At 43.7% G+C, this 26,210-nt stretch overlaps 2 protein-coding genes across 4 annotated transcripts; both read right to left on the bottom strand.

Moving 5' to 3' along the window:
• Positions 1–3,981: 3,981 nt before the first annotated feature.
• Positions 3,982–16,958, bottom strand: LOC124003002. Of its 3 annotated transcripts, XM_046310896.1 has the most exons (7): positions 16,755–16,958; positions 11,468–12,182; positions 9,772–9,915; positions 6,825–8,568; positions 5,608–6,722; positions 5,307–5,368; positions 3,982–5,215 (listed from the first exon to the last, which is right to left on the bottom strand). In XM_046310896.1, exons 2-6 carry the CDS (start codon positions 12,140–12,142, stop codon positions 5,312–5,314), a joined length of 3,735 nt encoding a protein of 1,244 aa, XP_046166852.1. In that variant the 5' UTR covers positions 12,143–12,182; positions 16,755–16,958; the 3' UTR covers positions 3,982–5,215; positions 5,307–5,311. The 3 variants fall into 3 exon arrangements, with proteins under 3 accessions (XP_046166852.1, XP_046166851.1, XP_046166853.1); XM_046310895.1 differs by having other exon boundaries at positions 5,608–8,568; positions 16,755–16,957; XM_046310897.1 differs by having other exon boundaries at positions 5,608–8,568; positions 12,115–12,182; positions 16,755–16,957.
• Positions 16,959–17,100: 142 nt separating this feature from the next.
• LOC124003004 lies at positions 17,101–26,138 on the bottom strand. The gene is made up of 4 exons (XM_046310903.1): positions 25,904–26,138; positions 22,914–23,628; positions 21,217–21,360; positions 17,101–20,014 (listed from the first exon to the last, which is right to left on the bottom strand). Exons 2-4 carry the CDS (start codon positions 23,586–23,588, stop codon positions 18,131–18,133), a joined length of 2,703 nt encoding a protein of 900 aa, XP_046166859.1. The 5' UTR covers positions 23,589–23,628; positions 25,904–26,138; the 3' UTR covers positions 17,101–18,130.
• Positions 26,139–26,210: the final 72 nt, after the last annotated feature.

Here is a 26,210-nt window from a genome sequence, read left to right as displayed (position 1 = left end):
GATGTTCTGGGGCTGTTGCTGGGTAACACAGACTTTCAACTCCCTCCAAAGATTTTCTATGGGGTTGAGATCTGGAGACTGGCTAGGCCACTCCAGGACCTTGAAATGCTTGGGGTGTTTGGGATCATTGTCATGCTGAAAGACCCAGCCTTGTTTCATCTTCTTCCATCTGCAAGGGCATTGGAGGTTTTCACTCAAAATCTCACGATACATGGCCCCATTCACTCTTTCCTTTACACGGATCAGTCGTCCTGGTCCCTTTGCAGAAATACAGCCCCATAGCATGATGTTTCCAACCCCATGCTTCACAGTAGGTATGGTGTTCTTTGGATGCAACTCAGCATTCTTTGTCCTCCAAACACAACAAGTTGAGTTTTTACCAAAAGGTTCTATTTTGGTTTCATCTGACCATATGACATTCTTCCAATCTTCTTCTGGATCATCCAAATGCCCTCTAGCAAACTTCAGACGGGCCTGGACATGTACTGGCTTAAGCAGGGGGACACGTCTGTCACTGCAGGATTTGAGTCACTGGCGGCTTAGTGTGTTACTGATGGTAGGCTTTGTTACTTTGGTCCCAGCTCTCTGCAGGTCATTCACTAGGTCCCCCCGTGTGGTTCTGGGATTTTTGCTCACCGTTCTTGTGATCATTTTGACCCCACGGGGTGAGATCTTGCGTGGAGCCCCAGATCGAGGGAGATTGTCAGATGTCTTGTATGTCTTCCATTTCCTAATAATTGCTCCCACAGTTGATTTCTTCAAACCAAGCTGCTTAACTATTGCAGATTCAGTCTTCCCAGCCTGGTGCAGGTCTACAATTTTGTTTCTGGTGTCATTTGACAGCTCTTTGGTCTTGGCCATAGTAGCGTTTGGAGTGTGACTGTTTGAGGTTGTGGAAGGTGTCTTTTATCCTGATAACAAGTTCAAACAGGTGCCATTAATACAGGTAACAAGTGATGGACAGAGGAGCATCTTAAAGAAGAAGTTACAGGTCTGTGAGCTTGTTTGTAGGTGACCAAATACTTATTTTCCACCATCATTTGCAAATAAATTAATTAAAAATCCTACAATGTGATTTTCTGGATTTTTTTCTTCTCATTTTGTCTGTCATAGTTGAAGTGTATCTATGATGAAAATTACAGGCCTCTCTCATCTTTTTAAGTGGGAGAACTTGCACAATTGGTGGCTGACTAAATACTTTTTTTGCCCCACTGTATGCAAGTATAATTTCTTTATATTTGTATTATTAATTTGCATCAAAACAAATGCATAAAAACCTGTTTTTGCTTGTCCTTATTGGGTATTATGTGTAGATTGAAAAAAAAAGAAAAAAAAAGTAATAATTTAAAAAAATCTAACTAACAAAATGTGGGAAAAGTCAAGGGGTCTGAATACTTTCCGAAGGCACTGTATATAATTTACACACACACAGCTCAGAGAGGCCCAGCTCATGAGCTTCATCAGTAGCATATTTGAATTTAGAATGGAAAATGAACGTGTCAGTGCAACAAATGAGTGTATCAAACCAAATCTATTAATTCTCTAACCAAACCGAATAATTTCAAACTAAAACATATCGTTCCCGTATCATATCAGAGCCCATGTATCTAGACACCTATCGAATCATCTTGAAAGGTAAAGAAGCACATTCCTAATGTATTTATGTATATGTGGTGAAGTTGTGCTGTTGAGTTTGCGATGTAAGACACATTTCCTGAAAGGGACACACAGTAAATAATTAACACTAAAATAACACATCCTAGATCTGAATGAATGAAATATTCTTATTAAATACGTTTCCTTTACATAGTTGAATGTGCTGACAACAAAATCACACAAAAATGATCAACGGAAATCAAATGTATCAACCCATGGAGGTCTGGATTTGGAGTCACACTCAAAATTAAAGTGGAAAACAACACTACAGGCTGATCCAACATTGATGTAATGTCCTTAAAACAAGTCAAAATGAGGCTTAGTAGTGTGTGTGGCCTCCACGTGCCTGTATGACCTCCCTACAATGCCTGGGCATGCTCCTGATGAGGTGGCGGATGGTCTCCTGAGGGATCTCCTCCCAGACCTGGACTAAAGCATCCGCCAACTCCTGGACAGTCTGTGGTGCAACGTGACATTGGTGGATGAAGCGAGACATGATATCCCAGATGTGCTCAATTGGATTCAGGTCTGGGGAACGGGCGGGCCAGTCCATAGCATCAATGCCTTCCTCTTGCAGGAACTGCTGACACACTCCAGCCACATGAGGTCTAGCATTGTCTTGCATTAGGAGGAACCCAGGGCCAACCGCCCCAGCATATGGTCTCACAAGGGGTCTGAGGATCTCATCTCGGTACCTAATGGCAGTCAGGCTACCTCTGGCGAGCACATGGAGGGCTGTGCGGCCCCCCCAAAGAAATGCCACCCCACACCATGACTGACCCACCGCCAAACCGGTCATGCTGGAGGATGTTGCAGGCAACAGAACGTTCTCCACGGCATCTCCAGACGGTCACATGTGCTCAGTGTGAACCTGCTTTCATCTGAAGAGCACAGGGCGCCAGTGGCGAATTTGCCAATATTGGCGTTCTCTGGCAAATGCCAAACGTCCTGCACGCTGTTGGGCTGTAAGCACATCCCCCATCTGTGGACGTCGGGCCCTCATACCACCCTCATGGAGTCTGTTTCTGGCAGTTTGAGCAGACACATGCACATTTGTGGCCTGCTGGAGGTCATTTATCAGGGCTCTGGCAGTGCTCCTCCTGCTCCTCCTTGCACAAAGGCGGAGGTAGCGGTCCTGCTGCTGGGTTGTTGCCCTCCTCCACATCTCCTGATGTACTGGCCCGTCTCCTGGTAGCGCCTCCATGCTCTGGACACTACGCTGACAGACACAGCAAACCTTCTTGCCACAGCTCGCATTGATGTGCCATCCTGGATGAGCTGCACTACCTGAGCCACTTGTGTGGGTTGTAGACTCCGTCTCATGCTACCACCAGAGTGAAAGCACCACCAGCATTCAAAAGTGACCAAAACATCAGCCAGGAAGCATAGGAACTGAGAAGTGGTCTGTGGTTACCACCTGCAGAACCAATCCTTTATTGGGGGTGTTTTGCTAATTGCCTATAATTTCCACCGGTTGTCTATTCCATTTGCACAACAGCATGTGAAATGTATTGTCAATCAGTGTTGCTTCCTAAGTGGACAGTTTGATTTCACAGAAGTGTGATTGACTTGGAGTTACATTGTGTTGTTTAAGTGTTCCCTTTATTTTTTTGAGCAGTGTATTTGATGTTCTTTGCCCAGATATGCATGTTCAAGGCAAGACATAATGACTCAAACTAATTAACAGGCTTCTAACAAACAAGTTCCAATATATAGGTAGTTGCATTTGACTTATATAATGCTAACCCACTTGTAAGATATTGTTTTGAATGTCAGCTGAAATGCACTAGTTAGTGATGTAATTTTCAGTGCAGACCCACATATAGCTTGCTAGCTAAATAGTGTAAATGTAAGCATGACAGGTAGGGGAATATAAACAAATATCTAAAATAGCCAAATCGAAATAGTCACGTGGCCACTTAAAAGGCGCAAGCATTGCTTGTAATTGTTTACCTCCAGTCTGCCCCTTCTGCTACCCTCGCGCAGGCCTTTATGTGTTCGCCGTCTCATTCTGGATCTTGAGGGTTCAAACAACTTACATGCACACAACCAGAGTCAGAAAATTCTGAGTGCTTTGACTTGGAAATTACTATTGTATATAGTTACATTTGTTAGAACGGCAACTGATCAAACAAACTCGTTTCCAGGCCCCTGCTTCAAGTTAAATTATAGCTTCATAGGATCAAAAATCCAATACTGCCACCAATAGGGCAGAATGCGAAAGTGCATGGAATTGTCCAATACAAAACCAATGGAAGTTGTCCCTGAAAAGTAATGTGAAGCTCAATGGGTTGAAGTTCATTTGAAATATGATACACTACACACTTACAATAGACCGAATATTTTATTCAATTACATATTTACAAAGTGAAAGATCTATAGAAATAGGAGGGCTGACTGCACTGGGGAATGAAACATGGGCAGTTCTTACTTTTAGCTATCAGGCATGACAACTTACAAACATAATGCCGTCAATAGCATTTATCGGATTGATACACATGTACTATATCTAGGGCCAGGAATTTCTCTTGACCACATGACCAGACCAAATAAACTCCACGCCCTTATTTGATTTAGAACAGGTAAATTGTCTCTGGCAGCCAAATACTCCATCTAATTGCAGTACGGTTCTAGAAACATCAAGCCATCTACTTTCATATGCAAAATGTACACTTACTCTGTTATTTAAGCAATAAGGCCCGAGGAGTTGTGGTATATGGCCAATATACCAGGGCTAAGGACTGTTCTTAAGCACGACGTGACATGGAGTGCCTGGATACAGCCCTTAGCCGTGGTATATTGGCCCTACATCAAACCCCAGAGGAGCCTTATTGCTATTATACACTGGTTACCAATGTAATTAGAGCAGTAAAACTAAATGTTTAGTCATACCCATGGTATATGGTCTGATCTACCATGGCTTTCAGCCAATCAGAATTCAGGCCTCAAACCACCCAGTTTATAAAAACGGTTTTAACAGTTGCAGCCGACAGTATCTTTCAGTGACAACGAGTTTGTGGCGTCCATCTTCCGTTTACACACAGGGTTTTGGAGATGCAGATCGGTAATTAGCAAAGGTAGTCGACTCAGTCTTCCATCCGTTTTCCGTAAACAAGCACTGTAACATGGAAATATGGCCGTGTAGGAACCCTTACCCAATAAAGGTGCATTTTTGTCCAACGCTGATATGAAAGATAGTTCCTTATGTTCCAAAATCAGGCCGCAAGTGTTAACGTTTAGTGCAAGGGTCGAGGCTCTTAATTAAATTCCCCCAGCCAGAAGATACTATCATCAATAGGCGCTAAAGGTACTTAGCATATATGAATGTGCTAGATCCTACCCATACCCCACAAAATATCAATAAATTACACTGAAAATAAATTCAATACGAAGCATTTAAGGATGAGGCTAAACTTGAACAAATAATTTTTTTGTGATTACAAATCTATTAAATGGTTGATAGGTAAGAATGTAAGCCAACTGATGTCCATAGGGTCTGGATGGGTCAGCAGCAGGTTCTATTCTAGTGTGCGATGAGCTCATGATGCCAAGTGAAGATCTGCAGAATAGAGAAATAGTTGAGACGAATGACTCGCTATAGAATACAACCGTTCTCTTGAAACAGATGTATTTCTGGTGCTTTTACTTACAACAGCTAGCCATCCTTTGAGGCTGTGTTAGACGTGCCCATCTTCAGGTTGAACTCTTCAAGCTGAGGAACATTTAAGAAATTCAATGTCATTAAAATGCTTTTTGCCGTAACAAGGACAAAAATGTGGATGAATGGTGAACGCTAAGTTATAGGTAGACAAAAGGTCAACATAACCAGGTTCACTAAGATTCATTCAGATTACCCAAGGGAGAACTTCACTTCCATACCAAAGACATTAATTCCAACAATTACAATGCAATACAAAAGTTTTAAAAACATTTTCTTTTAAAAGCACCAACCTTAATTTTTCCTTCATTAATTCTCATGCCACTGGTTGTTTCTCCCCTTGTCTCCTTCTCAGTCTCTGGTTCAGAGAGCAAGCCAGGGCCCGTTATAGCCACTTTCTCCACAGGGTCTGCTAGCAGTTTCTCACCATCTATACTTGCGTCGTCCTCTCCTTCTCTGTCTTTCTCAGCCTTTGGTTCCAAGAGGACCTGAGGGCCCTTTACAGACACTTTCGCCACATGATCTGCAAGCAGTTTCTCATCTTCTAACATAGAACCAGAAAGAGAGGAAGAAACTATGTTGGGCCCTGGTTCAGGGGGAAGCCCAGAGTCATTTGTAGCCACTTGAGGAACCCCTTTCTCTAATGTGTCTGCAAGCAGTTCCTCCCCTTCTGTCATCCCCCCCCCCCCTTCAATCGTGGGTGCTGGTTCAGAAATGGCCTCAGTGCCTTCAGCAGCTGCTTTTGCCTTTGCCAGTTTCCCCCTTGTCAAATAGGTTCTGTGTACCCTTATGAATATCCCTGGGTAGTATATACCTCCTTTTTCCTCTAGTGTTTTCTTTTTTTTCTTTTTCTTGGGCCATGGTTCAGAGGGGTTCCCAGAGTCCTTTGCAGCCTCTAGAAGAGGCACTTTTTCCTTAGTGTCTACCAATGGTCTCTTCCCTTTGTACTGGAAAGCCTTTTTCCTCCTCTTTGCAAAATGCTTCTTCTTCCCTTTAATCTTGCACTGATGCCTCTTTAGACGTCTCATTAGAATCTTCATGAAGATACCTGGATACAACTTTTTTTTCTTGGGACCCATTTCAGAGGGGGCCGCAGTGTACATTGCAGTCACCTGAGGAGCCACTTTCTCTGCAGCATCAGCATGCAGTTTCTCGCCTTCTGGTTCTTTCTTAGGCCCCGTTTCAGATGGTGCCTCCACATTCTTTGCAGCTTCCTGAGGGAGCACTTCTTCAGCAGTGTCAGCATGTAGTTTCTCACCTTCTGGTTCTTTCTTAGGCCCTGTTTCAGATGGTGCCTCCACATTCTTTGCAGCTTCCTGAGGAACCACTTCTTCAGAAGTGTCAGCATGTAGTTTCTCACCTTCTGGTTCTTTCTTAGGCCCTGTTTCAGATGGTGCCTCCAAATTATTTGCAGCTTCATGAGGAACCACTTCTTCAGAAGTGTCAGCATGTAGTTTCTCACCTTCTGGTTCTTTCTTAGGCCCTGTTTCAGATGGTGCCTCCAAATTATTTGCAGCTTCCTGAGGAACCACTTCTTCAGAAGTGTCAGCATGTAGTTTCTCCCAGTCTTTCTTGGGCTCCGGTTCAAAGGGGAAGTGAGGGGCCACTTTCCCTGCTGCTTCTGCAAGCAATCGCTTTCTTTTGCGCTGGTGAACCTTATTCCTCCTCTTCGCAAGCCGTTTCAAATAATACTGGAACTTCCTCAGATGACTGTGATAACTCTTCATGAATATACCTGTGAAGAATATATTGTTTCTCCCCTTTGCTTTAATCTTGGACCCTGGTTCGGGGGGGGACTTCTTTGTCGCTATCTGAGTGGTCAAAACCGCGGGGGACTTCTTTGTCACCATCTGACAGGACACTTTCCCTCGGGCATGCTTCTTTTTCTTTTTCCTGCGGTTTCTAGTGGGTTGGATGTATGTGAATCTCTGACTTAAGACTACTCGAGTGCTGGCAGGCTGGGTGTATGTGTATGTCTGGTTTAAGGCTGTGGTACAATTAGAGTAATATGGGGGGAAGTTGGTGTAGGGTGGATACCCAGGGGGGTTAGGTTGGCGGGGCTTGTTACTAGGCAGCATGGCACCAGCTGGCATGATTCCAGGAAGCATGGTACCAGGGGGCATGATACCAGGGGGCATAATACCAGGGGGCATAATACCAGCGGGCATGGTACCAGCGGGATAACCCCACCCTGGAGGGAAGGCCATGGTGTAGGGGCTGCTGTGGTACGTCATATGAGAGTACTGGGTGGTGGAGTAGGTAGCCATCATAGATGCATGGGGATGAGAAACAGGGCTTATAGGGTCCATGGAGTATGAGTAGAGCTCAATGGAGCGTTCACTGGACTCATCCCCATACCTATACCTCTCAGATCTCTCTCTGTCCCAGTCTCTGGTCCTAGAACGTTTGTCTCCGTCTCTGGTCCTTTGCAGCCACCTGTCTACATCCTTGGCTCTCTCTCGTTTTCTGTCTCTCTCAGATCTGTATCTGTCCCGGTCTTTCTCTCGGCCTCCATCTCTGCTTTTCTCTGGGTCTCTGTCCCTGTCTCTCTCAGATCTGTATCTGCCCCCGTCTCTCCTAGATCTGTCCCGTTCTTTCTCTCGGCCTCCGTCCCAGTCCTCCTCTGGGTCTCTGTCCCCATCTTTATCTCTGTTCCTTTCTGATCTGTTAGTTTCTCTGACTACCGGTATGTCCTTGTCTCTCTCTCTGGTACTAGAGTGTCTGTGCCCGTCTCCCTTTCGGTTTCTCTCAGATCTGTCTCTGTCCTTTTCTCTGGTACTAGAGCATCTTTGCCTGCATCTCTCTCTCGCAGGACTTTCCCCTTCTCTGGCTCTGTCCCTTTTCAAGTCTCCCATCTTTCCATATAGCCTATCATTGGTCCTGTCTGTCAGCCGACCCAACTCCTCAACCCCCAAGTCCAGCCCAACAATCTCCAGCAGGGTCTGCATCCGCTCGTACCGCTGCTCATCCTCAAGCCTCACCTTCTTCTCCTCAAATGGAGAAGACTTGGACCTACTGCTGTAGTCAACATGACCCTCGAGCAGAGTCGGCCAAACTTGTGGTAGCTCCTCGCCCACAATGAGTTGCTCATTTTCGTCGTTGACGATCTTTGAGAGCTTGTTGAGGTCCACTCCTTCATTGAGGACATTGAGGAAGCGCTGGAAGCCTGTGGCTACTATGTCTTTCTCCTGTGTCCTCAGTGAGTGAACTGGCCTCTGAATGGTTGGATTATGTTGTCCATCATTAGCGATCACCTAACAGGAAACATGAAGAAATATAAACAAACTAGTGCTGTGCGATTAACCAACATTTTGATTATGTTCAATTATTTGAATACCATTTAGTTCAATTTTTTTCTGTGAGCTCAATGCGCATAATTTCTCAAGATATCAGATCCAGCCTGAACTGTGCGATGTAGTAGGGAATTGTAGTTTCCAACAGGCCAATATTATACATGGTTTAGCGTATAAAATGTGGTAACTACAATGACCATAATCCATTGCACATCTACTTGTCCGGTCTTTCTTTTATGCCTGCTACTGAAGAGAGAAGAATGCACAATTGCGAGGTGATATAGAGAGCAGCTGTTGCTCTGTGAGCTATCTCTACCTGAAAATACATGATCTAGTTGGTATTCAGCAGTCATAAATGTATGCCTATTCAAAGTATTTACTTTGAAGAACAACAAAATAGCGATTTTGTAAGACAGCATAGGCAGCAGTTCGATAGAGATGAGATGACTTGGAATTAAATAGTCATCAACTAAAACAAATGTAATATACACAACTGAAATATTTTATTAAATTAAAGTAATGTGAATAAACGGTTAATAAGCGATAAGCAGTAATTGGCAGTTACAACCATCATGGTACTTTTATTCATTGTTTTACTCTGTTAGAGCATTCAACTCCCAATGCATTTAATGTTTAAAATCCAAAAAAGCACTAAGCGCTCAGCAGTAAAACAAACAAAATGTGTTTGATCAGCACCGCGCCATCAAATGTTGTTTCATTTACGTATCGCTTATGTGTGCATTTTACACAACCTTTGTGTTATCATGGGCTTGCTATGTTCATCTGATTGTCACAACGAATGTATTTGGTTGCATTTTGTCAAATGCATTTTACTCAGAATGAGTCATTTTGCAATGATTGGCTTTTAGCTGGCTAGCTATGCTACAAGTCCATCTAAATGACTGTTCGCATGCTAGGTAGCAATTGATGCATCAGGTGGCTGACAGGGATAACACTAATATAGCCATGACATTTAAGAAAAAATATATACTTCTAAGAACACAAAAAATATTATGAAGCGTACAAGTAAGTAGGCACTTCATATCCTGCGTATTTGGAATGGGTGTCAATGGGAGAAATCAATTGCATTAATCGGGGGCCATGGTTTTCTTGACTTCCTTATGATACTTTTGCCCATCTCTATGTTTTGTGATGGCATCATACCTCATTGTTGGGAGAGCGTCGTTGGTTCATTAAACCCTTCACTCTCAGTCTCAGAGGATGGGCCTCTTCATTTTCTAGGGGAGCGCTAATCATCAGCTCCAATGCTCGCATCTTGTTTTGTTTCTTCAGCTTGGCAGGAGTATCCTAGAGGAAAATAGAGACAATATTTTAGTATGCGTAATGCAGTAGTCTCTGAATAGTGATCCAAGGTCAGTTTTGATTTAACCCAGACTCTTAATGGCTTTGGGTAACTGATCTTAGAACTGTGTTTGGAGAAAAGGGGGTCTGCTGCTAAGTCCATGTAGTAGAAAAATCAGAATCCAAACATCAGGAAAAAATCTGAGTCATCCTGATGAAGGCTGTTGTAGTCACAACGCATTGGTGGATTTCTTATTTTTGCTATGCATGAGACAAACAATAAAGGCTTTGAAATGTTTTACGCTACACGCTAGTACCTTGATTATTGGCACAAAGGCTTTTTTTGGCATCGTTTACAATCCATCATCAAATTATTTTGGATCTATCAAGGAAAATGTATTCATAACAGTGTTGAGGTAGACTCAGAATTTTATGAAATTCAACCCATTAATTGAAATTTGAATTCAAATAGTTTATAAGCAGAATTTAAAATAAATTAAACAGACATATGCGTCTCAAAACCTTTGACAAATACTTTGTCAAAATCACCTGACATCTCTTACTAAAGAATACAGATACCATTTTAAATGTTAGTTTGATTATAACTTGTTTGTATTTTTGTCATGAAATGTTCACTTCCATTCTGGAGTGTTTAATCTAATGCATTCTGAGAAATGTATGTTTTTCTATCATTACATTGAATAAGACGTAGAGTGAATGATTCATAATTAGAAACAACCTACATAACTAGCTTTGAATATCTCCAGACCACTATAATTATAACTCGTTTTAGGAGGATGAGTTTTTAAAAAAGGAAGTGTTTGAAGAACATGTTCAGCCCAGGGGTCTAGCAGTATAGCCCTTACCCACCTTGCGTCTTATTTCCCGACCCTAGACTGTGCCTGTTTGGTGACACTTTTCCCACGTCGGAGGGACTTTCCGTGGTTGGTAGACAGTTGATTCGCCGAGCAGTGCCCAGACAATAATTCAATTCAATTGATGGATTCTACTCCCCTTCCTTCCAAATCAAACATGGATTCCAATTTCTGTTATTGCTTTGCACGCACACCTCTGTGTTTCCCACCTGTTTGGCTTAACTAATCAGCCTCGCAATACGGGCGACGTGCTGCAACAGACAGGAAGTAGAAATGGAGTGTGTGCGAGCAAACATTTGAGCAAACATTGAAATCCATCTTTGATTAATAGTCATTTCAGCGTGACTTAACTTGAACGCCCGAAGACTGAATGCCACAAGACGGAACGTTAAATAAATGTACTTACACGTTATTAACTGTATACATGACGGCGAGCTTGTAGGGCTACAACATGTCAAACAGTATTAGTCACCATACATGATGTCAACATGAACATAACGATAATTTTTTCTCTAAGGGGAATTCAACCCAAATCTAGATTTTTGCATAAACTATCCCTTTAATTCTGCTTCCTGTGGGGTGTGACCAATTCAAATCCAAAACTTATGGGAATTAATGACCAATTACCAATTCAGAATTGAACCCAACCCTGATGAATAAATACAGAACGAATAGGTACATACCTTATGCAGTAGGTACCGTACCGGTGTTCTTCTGAGCTTACTCAGAATGTCCAGCACCCTCCGTTTAAGAGGTAGGCATATGCGTGAAGACTGGTCCACAACATTACTGTATCTTTGGAATGTTGTATCGTTTACCTTCCTCTGTTTAGACATGCCCTTCACTGTTACGGATGCAGCCTGTGTTTCAGGCATGTCCTTAGCTCTGCGTTTAACTTTTTGCAGAGCAAGAACAGCTTTCTTGCGAGCTATCTTTCCCTCTATGACCTTCAACTCCTTCTTCTTACGAGCGAGTTCCAGGTCCTCCACACTGAGCACCACAGGATCTCCATAAATGTCCCTATCTGTGTCTGGGGAGAAGGGACCACTGCTACCCCTCAATGAGCCTTTGCTCCAGTCTCTGGACGATGGGTACATGATGTAGCTCATAGCAGAGGAAGCACCATACTCCTTCCCACCTTCTCTAGTTCGCCTCATGCTGGAGTATTCACTGTAGGGCTCTCGGGGCATAGCCTGGCCATTGCCTCTCTTCTCAAAGCTATCGTCCCATTGTCCTGAGCTCGGTCCTCCGTACTCCCTCTGCCGACTGTACCTCTCTGATTCTTCATACTCCCTCCTCTGACTGCATGCCTTTGGTTCTCTATACTCCCTCTGGTGACTGTGCTTCTCTGGATCCATTCTGCCAAGGTGCCTGAGCTGGGCTGATACTCCAGGTTCACTGCAGAGAATAAAGAGGTGGTGAACTGTACTGTGTGTCTGGGTGACAACTATATAAACACTAACGTTAAGTATGTGATGAATATAAACATGTTTGCTGTTGATTATGGATGTATTAGATGTTATTTGCCCATAAATGCACGTTTAAGGCAAGACATCACTAAGGACTCAAACAAATTAACAGGCTTCTAAACAAACAAGTTACGTTCCAAAATATACAGTTGAAGTCAGAAATTTACTTACACTTAGGTTGGAGTCATTAAAACTAATTTTTCATCCACTCCACAAATTTCTTGTTAATAAACTGTAGTTTTGGCACGTCTGTTAGGACATCGACTTTGTGCACGACAAGTCATTTGTCCAACAATTGTTTACAGACAGATTATTTCACTGTATCACAATTCCAGTGGGTCAGAAGTTTACATACACTAAATTGACTGTGCCTTTAAACCGCTTGGAAAATTCCAGAAAATTATGTCATGGCTTTAGAAGCTTCTGATAGGGTAATTGACATCATTTGAGTCAATTAGAGGTGTACCTGTGGATGTATTTCAAGCCCTACCTTCAAACTCAGTGCCTCTTTGCTTGACATCATGGGAAAATCAAAAGAAATCAGCCAAGACCTCAGAAAATAAATTGTAGGCCTCCACAAGTCTGGTTCATCCTTGGGAGCAATTTCCAAATGCCTGAAAGCACCATGTTCATCTGTACAAACAATAGTACGCAAGTTTAAACACCAAGGGACCACGCAGCCGTCATACTGCTCAGGAATGAGGCACGTCCTGTCTCCTAAAGATGAACGTACTTTGGTGCGAAAAGTGCAAATCAATCCCAGAACAGCAGCAAAGGACCGTGTGAAGGTGCTGGAGAAAACAGGTACAAAAGTATCTATATCCACAGTAAAACAAGTCCTATATCGACATAACCTGAAAGGCCGCTCAGCAAGGAAGAAGCCACTGCTACAAAACCGCCAGACTACGGTTTGCAACTGCACATGGGGACAAAGAAAGTACTTTTTGGAGAAATGTCCTCTGGTCTGATGAAACTAAAATAGAACTGTTTGGCCATAATCACCATCATTCTGTTTGGAGGAAAAAGGGAGAGGCTTGCAAGCCAAAGAACAAAGACTTTAACCTCCCCACGTCTACCTTTGACTCATTCCTCTCTGCCTCCTTCTTTCCACTCCTCCTCTTTTGACCTCACCCTCTCACCTTCCCCCCCTACTCACAAGGCAGGCAATACGCTCGACCTCATCTTTACTAGATGCTGTTCTTCCACTAACCTCATTGCAACTCCCCTCCAAGTCTCCGACCACTACCTTGTATCCTTTTCCCTCTCGCTCTCATCCAACACTTCCCACACTGCCCCTACTCGGATGGTATCGCGCCGTCCCAACCTTCGCTCTCTCTCCCCCGCTACTCTCTCCTCTTCCATACTATCATCTCTTCCCTCTGCTCAAACCTTCTCCAACCGATCTCCTGATTCTGCCTCCTCAACCCTCCTCTCCTCCCTTTCTGCATCCTTTGACACTCTATGTCCCCTATCTTCCAGGCCGGCTCGGTCCTCCCCTCCCGCTCCGTGGCTTGACGACTCATTGCGAGCTCACAGAACAGGGCTCCGGGCAGCCGAGCGGAAATGGAGGAAAACTCGCCTCCCTGCGGACCTGGCATCCTTTCACTCCCTCCTCTCTACATTTTCCTCCTCTGTCTCTGCTGCTAAAGCCACTTTCTACCACTCTAAATTCCAAGCATCTGCCTCTAACCCTAGGAAGCTCTTTGCCACCTTCTCCTCCCTCCTGAATCCTCCTCCCCCTCCCCCTCCTCCCTCTCTGCAGATGACTTCGTCAACCATTTTGAAAAGAAGGTCGACGACATCCGATCCTCGTTTGCTAAGTCAAACGACACCGCTGGTTCTGCTCACACTGCCCTACCCTGTGCTCTGACCTCTTTCTCCCCTCTCTCTCCAGATGAAATCTCGCGTCTTGTGACGGCCGGCCGCCCAACAACCTGCCCGCTCGACCCTATCCCCTCCTCTCTTCTCCAGACCATTTCCGGAGATCTTCTCCCTTACTTCACCTCGCTCATCAACTTATCCCTGACCGCTGGCTACGTCCCTTCCGTCTTCAAGAGAGCGAGAGTTGCACCCCTTCTGAAAAAACCTACACTCGATCCCTCCGATGTTAACAACTACAGACCAGTATCCCTTCTTTCTTTTCTCTCCAAAACTCTTGAACGTGCCGTCCTTGGTCAGCTCTCCCGCTATCTCTCTCAGAATGACCTTCTTGATCCAAATCAGTCAGGTTTCAAGACTAGTCATTCAACTGAGACTGCTCTTCTCTGTATCACGGAGGCGCTCCGCACCGCTAAAGCTAACTCTCTCTCCTCTGCTCTCATCCTTCTAGACCTATCGGCTACCTTCGATACTGTGAACCATCAGATCCTCCTCTCCACCCTCTCCGAGTTGGGCATCTCCGGCGCGGCCCACGCTTGGATTGCATCCTACCTGACAGGTCGCTCCTACCAGGTGGCGTGGCGAGAATCTGTCTCCTCACCACGCGCTCTCACCACTGGTGTCCCCCAGGGCTCTGTTCTAGGCCCTCTCCTATTCTCGCTATACACCAAGTCACTTGGCTCTGTCATAACCTCACATGGTCTCTCCTATCATTGCTATGCAGACGACACACAATTAATCTTCTCCTTTCCCCCTTCTGATGACCAGGTGGCGAATCGCATCTCTGCATGTCTGGCAGACATATCAGTGTGGATGACGGATCACCACCTCAAGCTGAACTTTGGCAAGACGGAGCTGCTCTTCCTCCCGGGGAAGGACTGCCCGTTCCATGATCTCGCCATCACGGTTGACAACTCCATTGTGTCCTCCTCCAGAGCGCTAAGAACCTTGGCGTGATCCTGGACAACACCCTGTCGTTCTCAACTAACATCAAGGAGGTGGCCCGTTCCTGTAGGTTCATGCTCTACAACATCCGCAGAGTACGACCCTGCCTCACACAGGAAGCGGCGCAGGTCCTAATCCAGGCACTTGTCATCTCCCGTCTGGATTACTGCAACTCGCTGTTGGCTGGGCTCCCTGCCTGTGCCATTAAACCCCTACAACTCATCCAGAACGCCGCAGCCCATCTAGTGTTCAACCTTCCCAAGTTCTCTCACGTCACCCCACTCCTCCGCTCTCTCCACTGGCTTCCAGTTGAAGCTCGCATCCGCTACAAGACCATGGTGCTTGCCTACGGAGCTGTGAGGGGAACGGCACCTCAGTACCTCCAGGCTCTGATCAGGCCCTACACCCAAATAAGGGCACTGCGTTCATCCACCTCTGGCCTGCTCGCCTCCCTACCACTGAGGAAGTACAGTTCCCGCTCAGCCCAGACAAAACTGTTCGCTGCTCTGGCTCCCCAATGGTGGAACAAACTCCCTCACGACGCCAGGACAGCGGAGTCAATCACCACCTTCCGGAGACACCTGAAACCCCACCTCTTTAAGGAATACTTAGGATAGGATAAAGTAATCCTTCTCACCCCCCCTTAAAATATTTAGATGCACTATTGTAAAGTGGCTGTTCCACTGGATGTCATAAGGTGAATGCACCAATTTGTAAGTCGCTCTGGATAAGAGCGTCTGCTAAATGACTTAAATGTAAATAAACATCATCCCAACTGTGAAGCACGGGGGTGGCAGCATCATGTTGTGAGGTTGCTTTGCTGCAGGAGGGCGTGGTACACTTCACAAAATAGATTGCATCACGAGGAAGAAAATGTGGATATATTGAAGCACCATCTCCAGACATCAGTCAGGAAGTTAAAGCTTGGTCGCAAATAGGTTTTCCAAATGGACAATGACCCCAAGCATACTTTCAAAGTTGTGGCAAAATAGCTTAAAGGACAAAAGGCAAGGTATTGGAGTGGCCATCACAAAGCTCTGATCTCAGTCCTATAGACCATTTGTGGGCAGAACTGAAAAAGTGTGTACGCATGTACGAGCAAGGAGGCCTACAAACCTGACTCAGTCACACCAGCGCTGTCAGGAGGAATGGGCTAAAATTCACCCAACTTATTGGGGGAAGCTTGTGGAAGGCTACCTGAAACATTTGACCCAAGTTAAACAATTTAAAAGGCAATGCTACCAAATGCTAATTGTAATATGTAAACTTCTGACCCACTGGGAATGTGATGAAATAAATTAACGCTGAAATAAATCATTCTCGCTGCTATTATTCTGACATTTCATATTCATAAAATAGTGGTGATCCTAACTGGCCTAAAACGGGGATTTTTTTTAATGAGGCTTAAATGTCAGGAATTGAGAAAAACACAGTTTAAATGTATTTGGCTAAGGCGAATGTTAACTTCCGACTTCAACTGTATGTAGCTAACGTTAGCAAATGTTAACTACCTAGCTAGTTTGTAACGTAACTTTCAGAGCAGGCTGGCATATACCTTGCTAGCTAACGTCTGTAAATGCAAGCATGTGAGAATATCGACAAATTCATGAAATTGCCACATTGCACATTTTCCATAATAAGTGGTTGCAAACATTGACTATAGCTAATGGTTGTTTACCTCGATGCTACCCTCGCGCAGGTATTTGTGTTCACCGTCTCATTCTGGATCTTGTGGTGTCAAACAACTAGCATACCAGTCTCTCTTAAAAATCGAGTGCTTTGACTTTCATATAAATGGTATAGATTAGGTTAAATTTGTTATAAAGGCAACTGGTCAACGAACAAACTCGTTTCCTGTCTACATCGTCTATTGTATGATTTCCGCTTCATAGGATCTATACTGCCACCAATAGAACGGAGTGCGAAGAGCATGGCATTTTCTAATTCCAAACCAATGAAAGTTATGCCTGAAAAGAAATGTGAAGCTTAATGCCTTGGTTAAATTACTTTGACATACTCCACACTTACAATATTAGACAAACTTTTATTCAATTAAATATATACAAAGTAAAAGATGATCTATAGACTGAAGTGGGGGAATGAAACACGGGCAGTTTTCTTGCTATCAGGCATGAGAACTGGCAAGCATGTCATCAATGGTCTTTTCATTGCATTGACACACATGTACTATGCCCAGGGCCAGGGGTCTTTCCTAACCACATGACCAGATCAAGTGAACTCCACGCCCTTATGATTTGGTTTATAACGGGAGAGAAAATGCGTTTGCTGAGCAGATATAATAGTAAAGAAAGACCACTGGCCCTACCCATACCACATACAATACAAAACATTACACTGAAAATAGCTTCAACATGAAACTTTGAAGGATGAGGTTAAACTATAACAAATCCTTTGCTAGTGTCATTACAAATCTAGCTTCTTAGGGACCACTTCTTCTACAGTGTCAGCATGTAGTTTCTCCCCATCGATCATTGTTACTCCTTCTGGATCTTGGGCTCCTCTCCAAAGGGGAAATCCTTTACAGCCACCCGAGGAGTCACTTTCCCTGCTGCTTCTGCAAGCAATCACTTTATTTTGTGCTGGTGAGCCTCATTCCGCCTCTTCAAAAGCCGTTTCCTCTTACACATACGCTTCCTTTGATGATTGTGATAACTCTTCATGAAAATACCTGTGAAGAATATTTTGTTTACCCCCTTTGCTTTCATCATTCACCCTGGTTCAGAGGGGGACTTCTTTGTCACCATCTGACAGGATACTTTCACTACATCTTCTGCATATTTCTGTCTCTTCCATGTTTCTCTTTTCACTTTCGCTACGGCTTCTGCATGCTTCTGTCTCTTTTCCTTGCAGTTGCTAGAGGGCTGGGTGTATGTGTATCTCTGAGTTAAGACCAACCAATCAAATTAAATTATTTATAAAGCCCTTTTTCATCAGTAAATGTCACAAAGGGCTTAGACAGAACCCAGTGCTTAGACAATGTGGCCCAGTCCGAAGATACCCCCAGACAGGGCCAACCAGGCAGGATGTAACTGCTTAGGTGAAGTGAAGGCCATCCTCACCTGGAGAATGCTGCTCTTTAGTTAGCTTGTCAACAGTATCAAAAATACATTTTGGATTGTTTTTATTCTCCTCAATCTGTTTGGAAAAGTAGGCTAATTGAGCGGCATCGAGGGCTTTTCGATATTGCGCTTTACTGTCTTCCCAAGCTAGTCGGAAGACTTCCAAATTGGTGGAGCGCCATTTCCGTTCCATTTGTCGGGAAACTCGCTTCAGGGCTTGGGTATTTTCTTTATACCAGGGAGCTAGTTTCTTGTGACAAATGGGGGGGTTACGTAGGAGGGGCAAGACTGATGCAGTGCCGGCAGGCTGGGTAGATGTGAGCTGGAGGTTGCTAGTAGCAGGCTGGGTAGATGTGAGCTGTAGGTTGCTAGTAGGTTGGGTAGATGAGAGCTGGAGGTTGCTAGCAGGCTGGGTAGATGAAAGCTGGAGGTTGCTAGCAGGCTGGGTAGATGAGAGCTGGAGGTTGCTAGCAGGCTGGGTAGATGAGAGCTGGAGGTTGCTAGCAGGCTGGGTAGGTGAGAGCTGGAGGTTGCTAGCAGGCTTGGTGTATGTCTGGTTTAAGGCTGTGGTGCCATTAGAGTAATAAGGGGGGAAGTTGGTGTTGGGTGGATACCCAGGGGGGTTAGGTAGGCGGGGCTTGTTAATAGGCAGCATGGCACTAGCTGGCATGATTCCAGGTGGCATGGTAACAGGGAGCATAACACCAGGAAGCATGGTACCAGGCGGCATGTTACCAGGGGGCATAATACCAGGGGGCATAATACCAGGGGGCATAATACCAGCGGGCATGGTACCAGCGGGATAACCCCACCCTGGAGGGAAGGCCATGGTGTAGGGGCTGCTGTGGTACGTCATATGAGAGTACTGGGTGGTGGAGTAGGTAGCCATCATAGATGCATGGGGATGAGAAACAGGGCTTATAGGGTCCATGGAGTATGAGTAGAGCTCAATGGAGCGTTCACTGGACTCATCCCCATACCTATACCTCTCAGATCTCTCCCTGTCCAGGTCTCTGGTCCTAGAACATTTGTCTCCGTCTCTGGTCCTTTGCAGCCACCTGTCTACATCCTTGGCTATCTCTCGTTTTCTGTCTCTCTCAGATCTGTATCTGTCCCGGTCTTTCTCTCGGCCTCCTTCTCTGCTTTTCTCTGGGTCTCTGTCCCTGTCTCTCTCAGATCTGTATCTGCCCCCGTCTCTCCTAGATCTGTCCCGTTCTTTCTCTCGGCCTCCGTCCCAGTCCTCCTCTGGGTCTCTGTCCCCATCTTTATCTCTGTTCCTTTCTGATCTGTTAGTTTCTCTGACTACCGGTATGTCCTTGTCTCTCTCTCTGGTACTAGAGTGTCTGTGCCCGTCTCCCTTTCGGTTTCTCTCAGATCTGTCTCTGTCCTTTTCTCTGGTACTAGAGCATCTTTGCCTGCATCTCTCTCTCGCAGGACTTTCCCCTTCTCTGGCTCTGTCCCTTTTCAAGTCTCCCATCTTTCCATATAGCCTATCATTGGTCCTGTCTGTCAGCCGACCCAACTCCTCAACCCCCAAGTCCAGCCCAACAATCTCCAGCAGGGTCTGCATCCGCTCGTACCGCTGCTCATCCTCAAGCCTCACCTTCTTCTCCTCAAATGGAGAAGACTTGGACCTACTGCTGTAGTCAACATGACCCTCGAGCAGAGTCGGCCAAACTTGTGGTAGCTCCTCGCCCACAATGAGTTGCTCATTTTCGTCGTTGACGATCTTTGAGAGCTTGTTGAGGTCCATTCCTTCATTGAGGAAGCCTGTGGCTAAAACGTCTTTCTCCTGTGTCCTCAGTGAGTGAACTGGCCTCTGAATGGTTGGATTATGTTGTTCATCATTAGCGATCACCTAACAGGAAACATGAAGAAATATAAACAAACTAGTGCTGTGCGATTAACCAACATTTTGATTATGTTCAATTATTTGAATACCATTTAGTTCAGTTTTTTTCTGTGAGCTCAATGCGCATAATTTCTCAAGATATCAGATCCAGCCTGAACTGTGCGATGTAGTAGGGAATTGTAGTTTCCAACAGGCCAATATTATACATGGTTTAGCGTATAAAATGTGGTAACTACAATGACCATAATCCATTGCACATCTACTTGTCTGGTCTTTCTTTTATGCCTGCTACTGAAGAGAGAAGAATGCACAATTGCGAGGTGATATAGAGAGCAGCTGTTGCTCTGTGAGCTATCTCTACCTGAAAATACATGATCTAGTTGGTATTCAGCAGTCATAAATGTATGCCTATTCAAAGTATTTACTTTGAAGAACAACAAAATAGCGATTTTGTAAGACAGCATAGGCAGCAGTTCGATAGAGATGAGATGACTTGGAATTAAATAGTCATCAACTAAAACAAATGTAATATACACAACTGAAATATTTTATTAAATTAAAGTAATGTGAATAAACGGTTAATAAGCGATAAGCAGTAATTGGCAGTTACAACCATCATGGTACTTTTATTCATTGTTTTACTCTGTTAGAGCATTCAACTCCCAATGCATTTAATGTTTAAAATCCAAAAAAGCACTAAGCGCTCAGCAGTAAAACAAACAAAATGTGTTTGATTAGCACCGCGCCATCAAATGTTGTTTCATTTACGTATCGTTTATGTGTGCATTTTACACAACCTTTGTGTTATCATGGGCTTGCTATGTTCATCTGATTGTCACAACGAATGTATTTGGTTGCATTTTGTCAAATGCATTTTACGCAGAATGAGTCATTTTGCAATGATTGGCTTTTAGCTGGCTAGCTATGCTACAAGTCCATCTAAATGACTGTTCGCATGCTAGGTAGCAATTGATGCTTCAGGTGGCTGACGGGGATAACACTAATATAGCCATGACATTTAAGAAAAAAATATACTTATAAGAACACAAAAAATATTATGAAGCGTACAAGTAAGTAGGCACTTCATATCCTGCGTATTTGGAATGGGTGTCAATGGGAGAAATCAATTGCATTAATCGGGGGCCATGGTTTTCTTGACTTTCTTATGATACTTTTGCCCATCTCTATGTTTTGTGATGGCATCATACCTCATTGTTGGGAGAGCGTCGTTGGTTCATTAAACCCTTCACTCTCAGTCTCAGAGGATGGGCCTCTTCATTTTCTAGGGGAGCGCTAATCATCAGCTCCAATGCTCGCATCTTGTTTTGTTTCTTCAGCTTGGCAGGAGTATCCTAGAGGAAAATAGAGACAATATTTTAGTATGCGTAATGCAGTAGTCTCTGAATAGTGATCCAAGGTCAGTTTTGATTTACCCCAGACTCTTAATGGCTTTGGGTATCTGATCTTAGAACTGTGTTTGGAGAAAAGGGGGTCTGCTGCTAAGTCCATGTAGTAGAAAAATCAGAATCCAAACATCAGGAAAAAATCTGAGTCATCCTGATGAAGGCTGTTGTAGTCACAACGCATTGGTGGATTTCTTATTTTTGCTATGCATGAGACAAACAATAAAGGCTTTGAAATGTTTTACGCTACACGCTAGTACCTTGATTATTGGCACAAAGGCTTTTTTTGGCATCGTTTACAATCCATCATCAAATTATTTTGGATCTATCAAGGAAAATGTATTCATAACAGTGTTGAGGTAGACTCAGAATTTTATGAAATTCAACCCATTAATTGAAATTTGAATTCAAATAGTTTATAAGCAGAATTTAAAATAAATTAAACAGACATATGCGTCTCAAAACCTTTGACAAATACTTTGTCAAAATCACCTGACATCTCTTACTAAAGAATACAGATACCATTTTAAATGTTAGTTTGATTATAACTTGTTTGTATTTTTGTCATGAAATGTTCACTTCCATTCTGGAGTGTTTAATCTAATGCATTCTGAGAAATGTATGTTTTTCTATCATTACATTGAATAAGACGTAGAGTGAATGATTCATAATTAGAAACAACCTACATAACTAGCTTTGAATATCTCCAGACCACTATAATTATAACTCGTTTTAGGAGGATGAGTTTTTAAAAAAGGAAGTGTTTGAAGAACATGTTCAGCCCAGGGGTCTAGCAGTATAGCCCTTACCCACCTTGCGTCTTATTTCCCGACCCTAGACTGTGCCTGTTTGGTGACACTTTTCCCACGTCGGAGGGACTTTCCGTGGTTGGTAGACAGTTGATTCGCCGAGCAGTGCCCAGACAATAATTCAATTCAATTGATGGATTCTACTCCCCTTCCTTCCAAATCAAACATGGATTCCAATTTCTGTTATTGCTTTGCACGCACACCTCTGTGTTTCCCACCTGTTTGGCTTAACTAATCAGCCTCGCAATACGGGCGACGTGCTGCAACAGACAGGAAGTAGAAATGGAGTGTGTGCGAGCAAACATTTGAGCAAACATTGAAATCCATCTTTGATTAATAGTCATTTCAGCGTGACTTAACTTGAACGCCCGAAGACTGAATGCCACAAGACGGAACGTTAAATAAATGTACTTACACGTTATTAACTGTATACATGACGGCGAGCTTGTAGGGCTACAACATGTCAAACAGTATTAGTCACCATACATGATGTCAACATGAACATAACGATAATTTTTTTCTCTAAGGGGAATTCAACCCAAATCTAGATTTTTGCATAAACTATCCCTTTAATTCTGCTTCCTGTGGGGTGTGACCAATTCAAATCCAAAACTTATGGGAATTAATGACCAATTACCAATTCAGAATTGAACCCAACCCTGATGAATAAATACAGAACGAATAGGTACATACCTTATGCAGTAGGTACCGTACCGGTGTTCTTCTGAGCTTACTCAGAATGTCCAGCACCCTCCGTTTAAGAGGTAGGCATATGCGTGAAGACTGGTCCGCAACATTACTGTATCTTTGGAATGTTGTATCGTTTACCTTCCTCTGTTTAGACATGCCCTTCACTGTTACGGATGCAGCCTGTGTTTCAGGCATGTCCTTAGCTCTGCGTTTAACTTTTTGCAGAGCAAGAACAGCTTTCTTGCGAGCTATCTTTTCCTCTATGACCTTCAACACCTTCTTCTTACGAGCGAGTTCCAGGTCCTCCACACTGAGCACCATAGGATCTCCATCAATGTCCCTATCTGTGTCTGGGGAGAAGGGACCACTGCTATCCCTCAATGAGCCTTTGCTCCAGTCTCTGGATGATGGGTACATGATGTAGCTCATAGCAGAGGAAGCACCATACTCTTTCCCACCTTCTCTAGTTCGCCTCATGCTGGAGTATTCACTGTAGGGCTCTGGGGGCATAGCCTGGCCATTGCCTCTCTTCTCAAAGCTATCGTCCCATTGTCCTGAGCTCGGTCCTCCGTACTCCCTCTGCCGACTGTACCTCTCTGATTCTTCATACTCCCTCCTCTGACTGCATGCCTTTGGTTCTCTATACTCCCTCTGGTGACTGTGCTTCTCTGGATCCATTCTGCCAAGGTGCCTGAGCTGGGCTGATACTCCAGGTTCACTGCAGAGAATAAAGAGGTGGTGAACTGTACTGTGTGTCAACTATATAAACACTAACGTTAAGTATGTGATGAATATAAACATGTTTGCTGTTGATTATGGATGTATTAGATGTTATTTGCCCATAAATGCACGTTTAAGGCAAGACATCACTAAGGACTCAAACTAATTAAGAGGCTTCTAAACAAACAAGTTACGTTCCAAAATATACAGTTGAAGTCGGAAATTTACTTACACTTAGGTTGGAGTCATTAAAACTCGTTTTTCATCCACTCCACAAATTTCTTGTTAATAAACTATAGTTTGACACATCTGTTAGGACATCGTCTTTGTGCATGACAAGTAATTTTTCCAACAATTGTTTACAGACAGATTATTTCACTGTATCACAATTCCAGTGGGTCAGAAGTTTACATACACTAAATTGACTGTGCCTTTAAACAGCTTGGAAAATTCCAGAAAATTATGTCATGGATTTAGAAGCTTCTGATAGGGTAATTGACATCATTTGAGTCAATTAGAGGTGTACCTGTGGATGTATTTCAAGCCCTACCTTCAAACTCAGTGCCTCTTTGCTTGACATCATGGGAAAATCAAAAGAAATCAGCCAAGACCTCAGAAAATAAATTGTAGGCCTCCACAAGTCTGGTTCATCATTGGGAGCAATTTCCAAATGCCTGAAAGCACCATGTTCATCTGTACAAACAATAGTACGCAAGTTTAAACACCAAGGGACCACGCAACCGTCATACTGCTCAGGAATGAGGCACGTCCTGTCTCCTAGAGATGAACGTACTTTGGTGCGAAAAGTGCAAATCAATCCCAGAACAGCAGCAAAGGACCGTGTGAAGGTGCTGGAGAAAACAGGTACAAAAGTATCTATATCCACAGTAAAACAAGTCCTATATCGAGATAACCTGAAAGGCCGCTCAGCAAGGAAGAAGCCACTGCTACAAAACCGCCAGACTACGGTTTGCAACTGCACATGGGGACAAGGTGGTCCTGTGTAGCTCAGTTGGTAGAGCATGGTAGAGCATGGCGCTTGTAACGCCAGGGTAGTGGGTTCGATCCCCAGGGCCACCCATACGTAGAATGTATGCACGCATGACTGTAAGTCGCTTTGGATAAAAGCGTCTGCTAAATGGCATATATTATTATTATATTATACAAGGAAAGTACTTTTTGGAGAAATGTCCTCTGGTCTGATGAAACAAAAATAGAACTGTTTGGCCATAATCACCATCATTCTGTTTAGAGGAAAAAGGGGGAGGCTTGCAAGCCAAAGAACATCATCCCAACTGTGAAGCACGGGGGTGGCAGCATCATGTTGTGAGGTTGTTTTGCTGCAGGAGGGCGTGGTACACTTCACAAAGTAGATTGCATCACGAGGAAGAAAATGTGGATATTTTGAAGCACCATCTCCAGACATCAGTCAGGAAGTTAAAGCTTGGTCGCAAATAGGTTTTCCAAATGGACAATGACCCCAAGCATACTTTCAAAGTTGTGGCAAAATAGCTTAAAGGACAAAAGGCAAGGTATTGGAGTGGCCATCACAAAGCTCTGATCTCAGTCCTATAGACCATTTGTGGGCAGAACTGAAAAAGTGTGTACGCATGTACGAGCAAGGAGGCCTACAAACCTGACTCAGTCACACCAGCGCTGTCAGGAGGAATGGGCTAAAATTCACCCAACTTATTGGGGGAAGCTTGTGGAAGGCTACCTGAAACATTTGACCCAACAATTTAAAAGGCAATGCTACCAAATGCTAATTGTAATATGTAAACTTCTGACCCACTGGGAATGTGATGAAATAAATAAAAGCTGAAATAAATCATTCTCGCTACTATTATTCTGACATTTCATATTCATAAAATAGTGGTGATCCTAACTGGCCTAAAACGGGGATTTTTTTAATGAGGCTTAAATGTCAGGAATTGAGAAAAACACAGTTTAAATGTATTTGGCTAAGGCGAATGTTAACTTCCGACTTCAACTGTATGTAGTTGCATTTGTATTCTATAATAACTCCGCTTGCTTGTACGTTATTGTTCTGAATGTCAGCTGAAATGTGCAAGCGTTAGCCAGCTAACGTTAGCAAATGTTAACTACCTAGCTAGTTTGTAACGTAACTTTCAGAGCAGGCTGGCATATACCTTGCTAGCTAACGTCTGTAAATGCAAGCATGTGAGAATATCGACAAATTCATGAAATCGCCACATTGCACATTTTCCATAATAAGTGGTTGCAAACATTGACTATAGCTAATGGTTGTTTACCTCGATGCTACCCTCGCGCAGGTATTTGTGTTCACCGTCTCATTCTGGATCTTGTGGTGTCAAACAACTAGCATACCAGTCTCTCTTAAAAATCGAGTGCTTTGACTTTCATATAAATGATATAGATTAGGTTAAATTTGTGTAAGTCGCTCTGGATAAGAGCGTCTGCTAAATGACTTAAATGTAAATGTTATAAAGGCAACTGGTCAACGAACAAACTCGTTTCCTGTCTACATCGTCTATTGTTCTATGATTTCCGCTTCATAGGATCTATACTGCCACCAATAGAACGGAGTGCGAAGAGCAT

The sequence above is a fragment of the Oncorhynchus gorbuscha genome, linkage group LG18 (assembly GCF_021184085.1).
Source record: "Oncorhynchus gorbuscha isolate QuinsamMale2020 ecotype Even-year linkage group LG18, OgorEven_v1.0, whole genome shotgun sequence".
Classification (NCBI taxonomy): domain Eukaryota; kingdom Metazoa; phylum Chordata; class Actinopteri; order Salmoniformes; family Salmonidae; genus Oncorhynchus; species Oncorhynchus gorbuscha.
Note: the sequence above shows the minus strand (reverse complement) of the source record. Positions and strands in the feature narration are given on the sequence as shown.

What these genes read in the sequence shown, in the direction of transcription:
- LOC124003002 (XM_046310895.1), bottom strand. Translation starts at nt 12,142, where the DNA reads ATGGATCCAGAGAAGCACAGTCACCAGAGGGAGTATAGAGAACCAAAG. An exon ending in TACGGTACCTACTGCATAAG is followed by an intron (nt 9,916 to 11,467) that starts GTATGTACCTAT and finishes ATTTTCCTCTAG; the next exon opens with GATACTCCTGCCAAGCTGAA. An exon ending in TTAATGAAGGAAAAATTAAG is followed by an intron (nt 5,369 to 5,607) that starts GTTGGTGCTTTT and finishes AATGTTCCTCAG; the next exon opens with CTTGAAGAGTTCAACCTGAA.
- LOC124003004 (XM_046310903.1), bottom strand. Translation starts at nt 23,588, where the DNA reads ATGGATCCAGAGAAGCACAGTCACCAGAGGGAGTATAGAGAACCAAAG. An exon ending in TACGGTACCTACTGCATAAG is followed by an intron (nt 21,361 to 22,913) that starts GTATGTACCTAT and finishes ATTTTCCTCTAG; the next exon opens with GATACTCCTGCCAAGCTGAA. An exon ending in GACGCTCTCCCAACAATGAG is followed by an intron (nt 20,015 to 21,216) that starts GTATGATGCCAT and finishes GTTTCCTGTTAG; the next exon opens with GTGATCGCTAATGATGAACA.